This window comes from Palaemon carinicauda, chromosome 23, assembly GCF_036898095.1.
Source record: "Palaemon carinicauda isolate YSFRI2023 chromosome 23, ASM3689809v2, whole genome shotgun sequence".
In the NCBI taxonomy this organism is placed as follows: Eukaryota; Metazoa; Arthropoda; class Malacostraca; order Decapoda; family Palaemonidae; genus Palaemon; species Palaemon carinicauda.
In genome coordinates, this window is record NC_090747.1 from 22799592 (window position 1) to 22813744 (window position 14153).

General features: G+C 36.6%; 2 protein-coding genes across 2 annotated transcripts; both read right to left on the reverse strand.

The window, feature by feature from the left end:
• Positions 1–7339: 7339 nt before the first annotated feature.
• LOC137617479 (uncharacterized) lies at positions 7340–8035 on the reverse strand. The gene has a single exon (XM_068347501.1). The coding sequence runs from the start codon at positions 8033–8035 to the stop codon at positions 7340–7342; it is 696 nt and encodes a 231-aa protein (XP_068203602.1).
• Positions 8036–9816: 1781 nt separating this feature from the next.
• Positions 9817–10617, reverse strand: LOC137617481 (uncharacterized). The gene has a single exon (XM_068347502.1). It carries the CDS (start codon positions 10615–10617, stop codon positions 9817–9819), a length of 801 nt encoding a protein of 266 aa, XP_068203603.1.
• Positions 10618–14153: the final 3536 nt, after the last annotated feature.

Here is a 14153-nt window from a genome sequence, read left to right on the forward strand (position 1 = left end):
TTTATTTACAGGACATTCTATGTTACAAACCTAGTTGTTTGAGATCTGAAGGTATATAAAGTAATGAGGATGTGTTTTGACCGTTCTTGGGGTCATTGTAGATTATGTATACAGGTCAGTGTGGTTTCTGTAAAACCATTTTGCAACAGCAGAAGTGTAGTTAGAATTTTGTATAGGGATTGTGAAAGTAGTTTCTTGGTCAATGGGTTTATGAGTTCACCATTTGTATTGAAAGGTCAGTAAGACAAGGCTGCCCTATGCTAATGCTGTCATTTTGTATAGTTCAAGAACCTTTATATGAGATAATAAAGAGTATGAACAAAATAGTAGGGCCTAGCCACCTTAATACTGTAGTTATATGCCTGCATGGTTACGCAGAAGATCCATCCGTCTTGTCAACTGATGATTAAGTTGGTTAATGTTACATAGTCTATGGGTCAAGGCCCAGAATTTTACGTATCGGTACCACCTTGCTGGGCAAATTCAGTTTGCTATTTTTTTCATTGATGTACATCCCTAGTTAAAATTTTGACATAATAACCCTTGCAGAATGGCTGCTTATAACGAGCATCATCTGTGGTGTCATTATGTCCACCCGCTATTTACTAATCACCATTAATATATATATATATATATATATATATATATATATATATATATATATATATATATATACACGATATATATATATATATATATATATATATATATATATATATATATATATATATATACTATAAATATATATATATATATATATATATATATATATATATATATATATATATATATATATATACATATAAAGCATACTTTATATGAGGAAACCGACTTAGCAGTAATTACTGTGAACTGAATAAATGTATGATAATATAGTAAATCTTGTGGCATCATTTATTATACATCTGTTACAAAAAATATAGCTCACTCTATTTTAATAACTGGTGTGTTCAAGTTAACATACTTTGACTTAGCCTAAATCAAGCCAATATCATTGGTGGGAAAGTCCAAAATTCAAACTATATCACGACTCTTGTCATTCAGTCAGCATCATCGTCTACATCAGAGTCTGTTAGTTCCGCAATTGCCTCTTCCTCACTCGGATGGTTGGTGCAGGTTTCTATCCTACACATGTTTGTGCACTTCAAACAATCGGTGCCTCACCAATTGTTTGAAGTGCACAAATCCTGTGGATGAAATGTCCGTCACATTGAGATGAGAGACAAAAGAAGTAGAGGCTGGCTGCGAAATAATGGAGGGAGGGCTTCCTGTATGATCTGACGTATCTGCAGATTCAACTGTACTGGTAACATCAGAAACTGTTTTCGTGAGCATGCCTGTGATCTTTCTGCAGCTTCCCACATCTTTCTTTTTCTGTTCTTCTTCTTGAATTTTCTTCTTTCTTTTCTGTGACCCACTCGCATAAGAACGTCCAACATCACATTCATGAGATGCCTTAATGCGAATGTATCACTGTCTGTAATCCTGCAAATACAAATTTTTCATTATCAATTATTATTATTTTTTTTATTATTATCAATTATTTATTTTTCTAACATCAGGTTCACGAGATGCCATAATGAAGATGTACCACTGTCTGTAATCATGTAAAATATAAATTTTTCATTATCAATTATTATTAATTTTATAATAATTTTATTTTACTTCTGTCAATTGGGGGATATGGCCCGTGTAGGCCCCTTTCCTCTGGCTGCGCCTCTAAAAATTCAAAACGTTACCAGAAAGGAGTCATATACAGAAATTTTACCATAGATTAGGTTAGTGATTTGGGCTACGAATATTTTACTAATTCATCCTCCTTGATCTCTAATTTACTTACACAAATCATACTGAACATGCACGGGAAAGTCAGATTTTCTCCAAATCCAATGCTTTTCTGGACGTCATTTGTTCCCTTGATAAATTTTCAACACCCTGAAATAAAAAAAATCAATACCTAAATAGCTGTGTAAACAGCGGTAGCACTAATAGTAAAATAGCAAATCCTTAGCATTTTGCTAAGAAATTGCATGGTTTGCAACATTTTTGCACTTTGACCTCAATAACTTCTAGAGTAATAAAGATCTGTTATTGAAATTATAAAGACTTAAAGACAGGAAAAAGTGCTTTTAAAACCTACAAACGGAAGTCAGTATCTCCCGTAACATTTAGAGGCGAAAACAAACATTTATCCATACACATCAATGTCTATCAACAACACTTCAGATAATTTGTCACAGTACAAGTCTAGATAACGTGTAATTACTACAGAAAATTGGAGAGGAATCTCCCATACTCACCCATTAGCGGAAAACACAACCGTTCTGATGTAAACTCTCCAAACACTTGAACTTTTTAGGTAGGGACCCCTTTGCACTTGCACCATGTGCGCAGTCTTGGATGAGCCCCTGAACGCCTTGGATCGTGGGGCCCTAGGCAAACGCCTAGTTTGCCTATGCGGTAATTCGGCCCTGTTGGCGAGACATGAGCAATAAGGTAATTTGCAGGCTCTCACAAACTGGCTGGAAGGAAACTGTAACACCGAAGCAGATGCTGGTGAGCCACGCATCCAGTTGATGACCAAATGTCCACCATCGAATGTGGTCCACCCATGGTCCTTAAGATTAGGTACAGAAAGTTGAGTCTACAGAGACCGCCTCCATATGGCAGCCTGATAGTTGGTATGGGCAACATGCATTGTGAGTCAATCCTCACAAGGTGGGAGCTAACTGGATTCAACTTCACCACATCTGGCACAAAAGAGTTGATAGCGAAGTGTGTTCACGTCTGCTGTGTGAGTGTACAGTGCATACATATGGCATATGATCTCATGCTGCTTATGAAACAGCTCATTGGATACATTTCATGAACTTCCAGTCTCAGGGAAGGACTCATGGATACCAACCAGAGCGTCATATAGATTGCTTTTCAATGAGTTGTATAACCTGGTAATGTCAAGGAACCATTTCCTGGTATGTGCTGCATGTGATGTAGTTGCTCAAGCCCAAGCACAACACAAACATATCTATATCCTCAGCAGTAATGATCACAGCTTTGTAACCAGACTATGCTACATTGAGAGCATGCAGCAACATACCGGTATCTGCTTCTTCTTAAAAGGATTCGACCTCTACAACCTCTTCCTATTAGTCTTTGCCCATCTTGAAACAGTCAGCCTCACATGTGACATACAAAATCTTGTTTTAGAGTTTCTCCCTGTATTTGGTTCCTTTCCAATTATTTACTAAGAACTTTATCAGATTTGTCTTGTTAGCAGAACTGCAAAGTAGTTCCCGCCACTGCTGGATGCTATTGCCAGGCGCAATATTCATGAACTGGATGCCCCTGTCATTGAACTGAGTTGTTGGTGGATTTGACTCCAGTCGTTCTATTTTAGAAGGTTTCCATAAGCTCAACAAGGGATTGAATGTCAGCTTCATCTCTTCTGATCCTGGGCAAATTTAGATCTTGGTGATTGACATGGGATTCGCTTCGACCAACCAAGGCCCTCAGCTGCAGCAGGTAGGCACTCTGATACTCAGACGTCATGTAGTACTTGGTGTCAGCTCCAGATTTAGGACTGAAGCCCTTTGTTCCTCCAGGTGTTTCTGTGTCCTTATTGACAGTCTTTTCAATAGTTTGATCCACAGGTATTCGCCCAAATGGATTCCTGATACCAATCTGGGCAAAGAATCCTCCTTGCATGAAGTGTGCATGTACTTCAGGATGATCAACAGGTATTCTTGACATCATTGCATAGTAATATGGCAGGAAGTGAGCATAGCTGAGCTTGCGTAGGCAAAGCACCAAGGGATCATCTGTCGAATAGAGGCAAGGTGAAGCATCATGTCCCCTTTTCCAGAAGTCCTAATCAGTCCCAGCATGATCTCTGTCATGTCCAAATAGGACACCTAGAATGTGGACACACTCTGCCTTTTACCAAGATAGTCCATAGAGGTTTAGAAGAGCTCCATGATATGGGTGCATGCTGAGATCTCTAAGAGTTCTGTGAGCGATACCCCTGAGACATTTTCATGAAAAAAGGCAACACTCTTTATGGCTTCTTCCAGGTAATGAATATCTCCAGAATGCGTGATATCTAGCCATGGGAAGAAGCCACTCTGGGCAAGAACCATCAGAGCAGCATAGAAAAGTTTTTAAAGTCTGACTACACACTTGTATATACGGCTTTCCATCACACCAGCTACATATCCTTCAGCAATCACGCCCGACCCTAAACAGAGATCTCTCAGCCCTGCGGCCTGAATCTGTTTCTCTCAAAATGGGAAGCAGATTCCAGACTGTGCAGAACACCCATATCCTGATGTCAATGCTACTGAATTTCTAGTGCTTCCACACTATTTCTGCTGCCTTGGCATAAAAAGCTTGATGGAATACAGAGACGATTTTGTTAAACTGCAGATATTCCATGATGTTCAGTAACACAGTAGACAATTCTGTCACAGGAGCATTGATCGTTGGTAAATAGCCTATGGTGTCTATGGTCACTGGGACATAGTCATGGATCTGGATGTTTAAACCGGTTCAACTGCTATGGTTTGATCTTTGGGGACAGCCATTCTAATAAGTAACCAGACAATGTTCTTCCCCTTTGTATCCTGGACATCTGCAGTAGTTTTGATATCCTTACATTTAAGAGCACAACGTTACTTGTTGTATATTATGGTCAGTTCCCCTTTAATTAGGTTACTGCTATCAGCATGGGCTCATTGAAACTGGAAGTTTTTATTCATTCTCAATCTCCTAGTATTAGTTATTCTTAACTAAACCAACTTAACTATTTAAACGCACATGATGCTTAATGCATTGGTGATACCAGAAAAAAAATCTAGCTTAAATTCTATATCTTTAAGCTTCAGGATTTTCAGATTTAGCAACGTTTCTACTGAGAACTGAAATAGCTGGAAACTGAACTGCTGAAAGCTGAAAGCTGCATTCTTTTGCAAGATTATGATCAACCAAATAATTAGGGTAATGTTATGTAATGCCCAATAACACCAAATTCCATATATTATTGGCTGATTATGCACATTTCACAAAGGTGTCATCACCCAAAAATTGCAACAGGAAAAAAAGCATGGAAAGCTTCTTTTGTGCGAAGTTTATCACATATCAAATCAGTTAAATTAATCAAATGAACAACTTATTGGATGTAAACTTTTGCCCTCTCAGATGGTAAAAATATCTGGTGTGGCCCATGGACTAATAGAGAAATACTATACATTGGTTTGAACTTGCAACAGGTGCACAGCCAAACCAAGACAAATCTATTATAATTCGGTTAAGAAAATGGGAAAATCATAAAATGGGGTCTTTAAGATCGAAGAAAAATGTTGAAAGTATAAAAATTCTTGGTTTAATTTATGATAATCATTTTGAGGTTCCATGAGAAGAAAAAATATCTCCCCTTGCTCAAACGTTTGTCTAAATGTTGGTATATTTCTCAAACGTTCCCTCCTTTAAGAAAGTATATTACTCAATTACTAATACCTGGAATGGAAGTTACCATCCTGGAGGCAGAAAAAATCTGTCTCTACTGAAAAAGGTGGATTGGTAATTAAAAATGGTTGTCATAAATCTTTAGCGACTTTCACTTCGACAGCTCTGAATAATAAATTATAACAAAGAATATTGATTTGAGTAATTACTATTGTAAGATGAGACATTTTGGTTTGATTTAGGAAATAAATGAGGTTTCATTTGTCAACATCATTTTATGCAGTAGCAATAAATGTAAACAGAGAAGTTTGTCGTCATGCAAAATTTCCTAAGTATTAAAGCCTGCTTCAATTGTATAAGGCCACTGAGTACTGAGTACCTCAAAAATTGTGGGAAGTTGTCCGATTTTTGACTGGAAAATAGTATGGGATGGCATAAACAAACCTTTCAAGGTTATTATTGTTTTTGAGTATCTGAAATCAAAATTTATTTTTTAAAGGATTATATAAACTGTAATCATACTGTACAGATTGTAACTGTAATTAATATAATTTAAAGTTTTAAATAAAAAAAAAATTTTTGTCGAAATGCAAAGGAGTCAAACCGTACACTTCTGAATCTTTCTGACAAATATCTCTTCCAAATAAAACTTTCCTCTTATGTTATTTTTAATCAGACTCTTACAGAGTAGGGACATTTCAGCAAAACACAAACTTGAAATTATATTTCTTTAAAAAAAAAAAAAACACTTATTAGGTCATCCACACACATGCCTAACAATATTTAGCAGCACGGCCTCCACTTTCTGATGATCAAAAAAGTCCTCTTCCAGTTAATTCCACTGAACAGTGATTTTGATGTGGCTATTACTATCATCATCATCATCATCATCATCATAATCATTATGAACATTCCAAGACAATTCCTGGATATTTCCCAAGTATATTCTAAATCACCAGAGCAGTCAAAATCAAGTTCTTTCAAAAGACTGGTCAAAATCATTGCCAATCATTCAAAATCCTGAAACTCCAAAGTGCCAAAGGAGGAATACCGGTCTGAAATAAAAAAGAAGAGCATCGTTTGGACATTCCTGGCTAACTGAATCACCACAATTTAGTAAAAAATTAATATTAAATAGATTCTGTCATTCACAACCACTCCAAGCTAATTTAAGCTATCCTGTCTAATATAAATAGTCACTTCCAAAGTGTATGGATCAGGTAGATAAAGTCACCAAGTGCCACATGAATACTTTATTAAGTAACATTCAGCCTGTAAACAAGTGTCCAAATTAAAACAATCCCCCAAATAGTTAAACAGATACTCAAAATGTAATCTTAGTGAAATATGCAAAACAATAGCGGTATTCGTAGAATTAAATATAAAATGAAAAGTCTTTTGTACACAAAACACAGCAATAATACTAACTCTATTACAAATATAAAAGTACAGGATATCCAACTATAACATTTCCAAATCCATCATAAATATAAGAACATATGAATAATCAATACAGTAACTTACACCTTGGCGCTCCATATCAAATCCCCACACATGCTTAACCTGTGTAATGCTAGTCCTACACCTCTGCCAATACACCCAGACCATATTACCTCTTTAAATATATAAAAACAGAAATCAGCCTACATTTGCACACCTGGTTGGGAGGCTAACCGACACTGTCAACACACACGGAAATGACGGCCGGCAGCCCACCTCCTACCTTCCCCAACAAAACACCACCACCTTGCGCAAAAACTTCTCTAATATTATTCATAATTTGTTTAACATTAATTTTCTGTATTATATAATGTTTTTAACAAAATATACAATTATAAATGATTATGATTACATCATACACTCCCCCCACCATAACTCATTATTCACCACGCTCTTCAACAGGAAGTAAAACTATCAGTTTATGAGCAGACCGTTTGATTAACATATCGATTTGACCTTTGTACTGTGTAACTTGTTTATGAACTTTATACCTCAAGGTTACATCTCGTGCATGACCATCACTTCCAGGTACGGCTACGGCAACTTTGGCCATTTTCCATGCACCCTTTACAATATTGTTTTCCCGTACAAGTACAATACCACCTGGTCTTAAATTCCTACGCTGAGTATGCCATATTTGCCCAACTAAAAGTGAAGAAAAATAATCTCGAAGCCACCTCTTCCAAAAAGAATTTACAATCTTCTGCTTGAACTCAAAACTTTGCCTTGGATTATTACTTTCATTCCATAATCCACTTGGGACTCTGACACCTGTATGACCTAAGAGCAAGTCTTTAGGGCAAAGATAAATGCCTAAACTGGGATCAAACCCTGGATTGAAACCAGTTGGATGGCTATTCATTAAATTAGCAATCTCAAACATAAAAGTCTGAAGCTCACTCCATGAAAGAATATTAGTACCTACAGACGTCATGATACACCTCTTTACAGATTTTATCAGAGATTCGCTGCACCCATTCTCCCATGGAGAATCTGCAGACTTGTTGAATGTCCACCTCATTCCGAAAACACTACCAAACTCTGAAATCTGTGTCATATTCCAGTTCCTGGCCATAGTTTGCAATTCTTTGTTAGATGCTACTAACAGTGTGCCTCCATCTGAATGTATACACTTTGGAAATCCTCTTATGGAGACAAACCTACGTATTGTTATAAAAAAACTCTCTGTATCATAGCCCTCTGCTAAATCCAAGTACACAGCTCTACTCACCATACAATTAAAGATTATCCCATAAACCTTTTTTTCTAGTGCGCCTCTTGACTGTGTCTTTCACAATAAATGGTCCAGACAAATCAATAGCTGTACTGAAAAAAGGTGAGGCGGGTTGAAGTCTCTCAGATGGACACTGACCCATGCATTGCTCTTCAGTCTTTTTAGCCAATTTACGACAAATGACACACCGAGCCTTCACAGATTTTATAAGTTTCCTGGCTCCAGGTACCCAAAACTTTGATTGCAATCTGGCTAAGGTTACCTCTACACCAGCATGATCTATCTCATGGATGTGTTTAACATACAATCTTGTGAAGGAATGCCTCACAGGTAACAATACAAATGTACTCCTGTTCCAATTATCCTTCAGCCATACTGAAATCCTTTGACCAACACACATTAAACCTTCCTCGTTCATTACAACTCCAAGTCTCTCATATCGCTTTTCCCAGTCATCAGCTATAGTTTTCTGGACCCACCCTACCCATATATCCTCTGCTACTTTCAAATCATCTGAGCAAGGAACTAAAAAAACACCTTTAAATGACCTCAACCTAACTACCTTCAAAACTCTAGCAGTCATTCTTGAAAGCTTACTGTAACTACCATATCTATTTACATCAATTATAACAGTATTATCCCTACATAGATTATTCACAATTTTGACTGGAGCAATATCTGGTAGTTTGAGATAATTTGACTGACTCATTGGCCATTCACTAACAGGTAAACACATAAATGGGAGTCCATTCTACCATGAAGAATTATAATCTAAAAGCATAGGGTGTGTAGGCCTTGTAGTTGAGTCTGATGATTATTTCCTGAGGATATCCAAAACCATTCAACAGATTTTGATTTAGTTTGAATTTCTGCTACTCTAGTAGCGACAAATATATTAAAACTGCTTGACTTATTACAATAGATGAATCAATATTATGTATGACTGACTCAAGTTCAATGTCTATTTCCTTCTCAATCACAGTCCTCAACCGGCAGGCCAACACAGCCCCACACAACTCTAACAGTGGGATGATGAGCTGTCGAGTAGGGGTGATCCTATTCTTTGCCAATAAGAGTTTACTTACAAAGGGTCCCTCCCTCACTTACCACCTCAAGTACGCACAGGCTCCATAAGCTAACTTACTCGCATCTGCAAAAATTACTAGATGAGGCTTACCAACTGCATCCTTAGGCTTCACACATCTATGGAACGTCAAGGTTTCTAACTTATACATTTCTTTAAATAACTTTCTCGATCTTTCATACATAGACTGTGGCATTGCTTCATCCCAATTTAATCTTCGTTCATTTTCACTGATGGTGGTTAGTAAATCGTGCATAAGCAATTTTTTCTTCAAGGTGAATGGCACAATGAAGCCAAGGAGATCATACACCGAAGAAGTTTGACTGAGTACCATTCTTCGATTTAACATATTCGGTAGTTTCTCGTCGATTTTTTATTTCTTTATGGGTAGCTCCATTCGAATATTTTTTACTTTATTAGAGAAATTTATCTTTATCACATAGAAAAACAGGTTCTCCTTAGGATTCCAGTTCAACCCCAGTACCTTTTCCTTATCAGTTTTCAAGATGTTAAGAAAATTATCTTCTGGATTCTCACCTCACATAACCCAGTGCTTGATCTGAAATCCTCCCCATGATAATATTACATTAGCTTCTACAATACTTCTTTTAGCCCTTTCAACCGTCGATACACTTGACAGTATATCATCAACATACGAGTTACGATTGATCATCTCTGCAGTTAGGGGAAAGGATTCATCCATCTCGGTCGTTTTACCTAAGGCCATCATCGCTATTATGCCACTAGGTGTATCACCAAAGGTCACAGCAGTAAGCACATAGTGATCTGGCTCTTTGTCAGTCTCTAAGTCCCGCCACAAAGACCTACAAGTATGTTGATCATGTTCTGATATTCGTACCGTCTTATTCATTTTCTTAATATCTGCTATGATGACCACCGCATGCTGCCTAAAACGTATCAGTCTAGCAATCATACTGTTTAGCACATCAGGGCCCTTTGCAAAGTAATCATTAAGTACGTGACCAAGATAAGAGGAAGAAGAGTTGAACACAATTCTCAAAGGGGTAGAAACAGAGTCTGGCTTGTGGATTTCATTGTGGGGCAAGTAGTGAATGGGACCATTATAACTACTCATCTCATCAATGATCAATTTTCTAGCAACTCCCCTATGAACCATATCTAAAATCTGATCATTATATTTTTTAGAGTAATCGCTCCCGAGCTTCATTAGCCTCCGTTCAGTAGATTTTAGTCTTCCATATGCGAGGGAAACATTATTAGGGAGCTTGTTAGGATCCCCAATCCATGGATAACTTGCAATCCAATACCCTTTTATTGAATCATAATGAAGTCCCTCTTCTATCTGTTTTAATTTCATTTCCTCTTTCAAGCTATGTTCCCTACTCAATGAACACTTCCCACATTTACAACCACTACATTTAAGTATAGCCTACATGAAGATCCAAAATTTTCAACTGAAATTTTTTTTTTTAACTGTTTTGAGAGGTTCTCACTGTATCGTGGTATGATGTCATTGACCTCTCTAGCTACAGTCATATGGCTAATATTTACCGGTAAGACACTATTGGTACCCATATTCTTATTCATAATTGGATATGACCCTCTTACACACATTCCAAAATTGTTTTGCATTAGCTGTAAGGTATCAATGGTTCTAACCACAAGAGGTATCATGCTACTGTGATCCACGCCAATTAACAAATCTACTTTGCCTGTTGGCCGACAAATTTTCCACTCCTCTCTACACCAAACAATTTGGCTATCAATGTGCTGTCAAATTCTGTAATGTCAGATGTAATTTCATTGATACCACAAGCTTCAATGGTCAATTCAGTACCTGTCAAATCAGTAATTGGCACAATATAAACTTTACTGTCAAACAGCTCAGTGCTAATCCCAACTTTAGTTACAGCGAGACTTACATCTTTACCTCTCAAACCTAACTTGTTTGCCATCCGATGCGTAATCATAGTTAAACTTGAACCTAGATCACACAATGTTGCTACCTTTTGCCCTTTACTCTGCATATGTCCAATCATCAACAATACTCGCTCCCTTGATAATAAGTTAGTTGATCCCCGCACTGGACTGGTGAAATAATTTTGTACAAACAAAGAATGGAGAATAGGGTGGTGAGGTCTGCCGTACACTTCATTATTTTGATCTTTAACATGACATAACTCTCTGTTCAAACAGTCACTACTGACATGTCCCTTTCGTAAGCAGATGAAGCATACTCTATAGCTTTTTAACAGCTCATATTTAGATTTATTATCAAAGTACTGAAACCCTGAACAATCCAAAATGCTATGGGAAGCTGTACTGTGAAAACAACAGTACTTATTAATGTAAGGCGACATGTTAGGTCTAATCCTAGCTTGACTTGATAAGTTTTAAACAATTTGGTTCATGTTTACAATAAATTCATTTAATTGTTGTTGTTGTGACTCTTGGTTTTCTCTTAAATGCTTAATTGTTTCAATCAAGTTATCTGGATAACAGTGATCTTCATGAATCGCACTGTGCACAGCTACCCTATCAGTGGTTGTACTTGACCTCACTCCTTCCTGCACATACTCTATTACCTTCCTTTCTTTTTCTAAAAATTCCAATAATTTTTCAAATTCTTTCTCACTTTGGGACTCACTAGCTTTTAAAACCCATTCCCTTTTCAATGCTGGGGGTAAGAGCGTTTCTACTAAGCTAATTACAGTAGTATTATTCATTTCTGATTTAAGATCTAACTTACACACATCAAGCCATCCCCTCTCCACAGTATACACCAATTCCACAAGTTTTTAATTGTTGCTTCCTGGCAGAGGCTTAAGGGCTCTTATCTCGCTCAAACCAGAGTCCACTACCTTTGTTACATTTCCAAATTTTTCATCAAGCCTGGCCATCATCTTATGGAAATCATCATCAACCCCAAGTACCACTTTCAAGGCTTCGCCTAACAAACTTTGCTTAAGGACATATGGATCCTCCCCATAGTTCTTAATCATTAATCTATCAAAGTCCTTTCTAAAGGAGGGGCACAATCTAATTTGTCCATCAAATCTAGGAGGTTCAAGCTTCTTAACTATAAACATTGTGTTATCTGTTTTTGCTTACCCTTTTCACTGTCTATTTTCGGAAGTACTTGAGAATGTGCCTTACATTTCAACCTATACACTTCAATTATATAATCCTCAGCCGATTTTAATAGGCTAACATAATCCTCATGAGACTCATCAATGCGCGAAATAAAATCATCATTAGCAATTTCTAACCTCTTATAGGCGTCACAAACCTCATCAAATGGAGGCTTCAAAATCTCTGTTGAGTCATCTTGCTTCACATTCCCGTCGAACAATTTCAGGGCTCGGTTTAATTTCCTCCTCTCTGATGTAGGTACTGTCTTCGCTCGATCCATTTTGACTAGCAAGGATGTGTAGAATATACAGTCAATCTTCCTTCAACCATGGATAGCAGGTGCTGAATTGTATGGATCAGGTAGATAAAGTCACCAAGTGCCACATGAATACTTTATTAAGTAACATTCAGCCTGTAAACAAGTGTCCAAATTAAAACAATCCCCCAAATAGTTAAACAGATACTCAAAATGTAATCTTAGTAAAATATGCAAAACAATAGCGGTATTCGTAGAATTAAATATAAAATGAAAAGTCTTTTGTACACAAAACACAGCAATAATACTAACTCCATTACAAATATAAAAGTACAGGATATCCAACTATAGCATTTCCAAATCCATCATAAATATAAGAACATATGAATAATCAATACAGTAACTTACACCTTGGCGCTCCATATCAAATCCCCACACATGCTTAACCTGTGTAATGCTAGTCCTACACCTCTGCCAATACACCCAGACCATATTACCTCTTCAAATATATAAAAACAAAAATCAGCCTACATTTGCACACCTGGTTAGGAGGCTAACCAACACCTGTCAACACACACGGAAATGACGGCCGGCAGCCCACCTCCTACCTTCCCCAACAATCCCCAACAAAACACCACCACCTTGCGCAAAAACTTCTCTGATATTATTCATAATTTGTTTAACATTAATTTTCTGTATTACATATTGTTTCTAACTAAATATATAATTATAAATGATTATGATTGCATCATACACAAAGCTTGTACGACAAATCTAGCAATTACAACCAACTCTAGGAGCAACCAGAATAAACAAAAAATGCTACAGACATTTACTGCCGGTCTAAAGTAGCTACCTAAAGAAGTAAAGAAACAACTAAAAGTATAAAATAGTCTTGTATATATATATATATATATATATATATATATATATATATATATATATATATATATATATATATATATATATATGCATATGTGTGTGTGTGTGTGTGTGTGTGTGAGCGTGTGTGTGTGTGTATGTGTTTGTTATTATATATACCTATTTTTGGTCGTTGATTGCTAAAATGTGTATTCAAGTTTTCTTGTGTGTATTGAATTTAGGGCACATGATGTACAGTATGTTTAGATATCAAGAAGAGACATTTATTTTTATTGTATGAATGTTCGTTTCAACATTTCATATTCAGTAGCAATGAAATGATCAACCATTAGAAATTATTATTGATTGTTACCAACATGAATAACACAGAATTACACTGTTGTTGTTTTTTCTTTTTAACTAAAAAGTAAATACAGATTCTCCAAAAGGGAAATAATGAAGTTACATTTCTATTAGTGTTATGGGTAATTTTTTTTTTATCTTTCCTTTGATATCGACTGCAGGCCAATCAAGCAAAGTGGATGCTAGTTTTTTTCTTGTCAGTATCCATCGCACAGGTCAAGTTCTGGAGAACATTCCCATTTCCAAGAAAACTAATGCACTTGACACTGGCCACCTTTTTC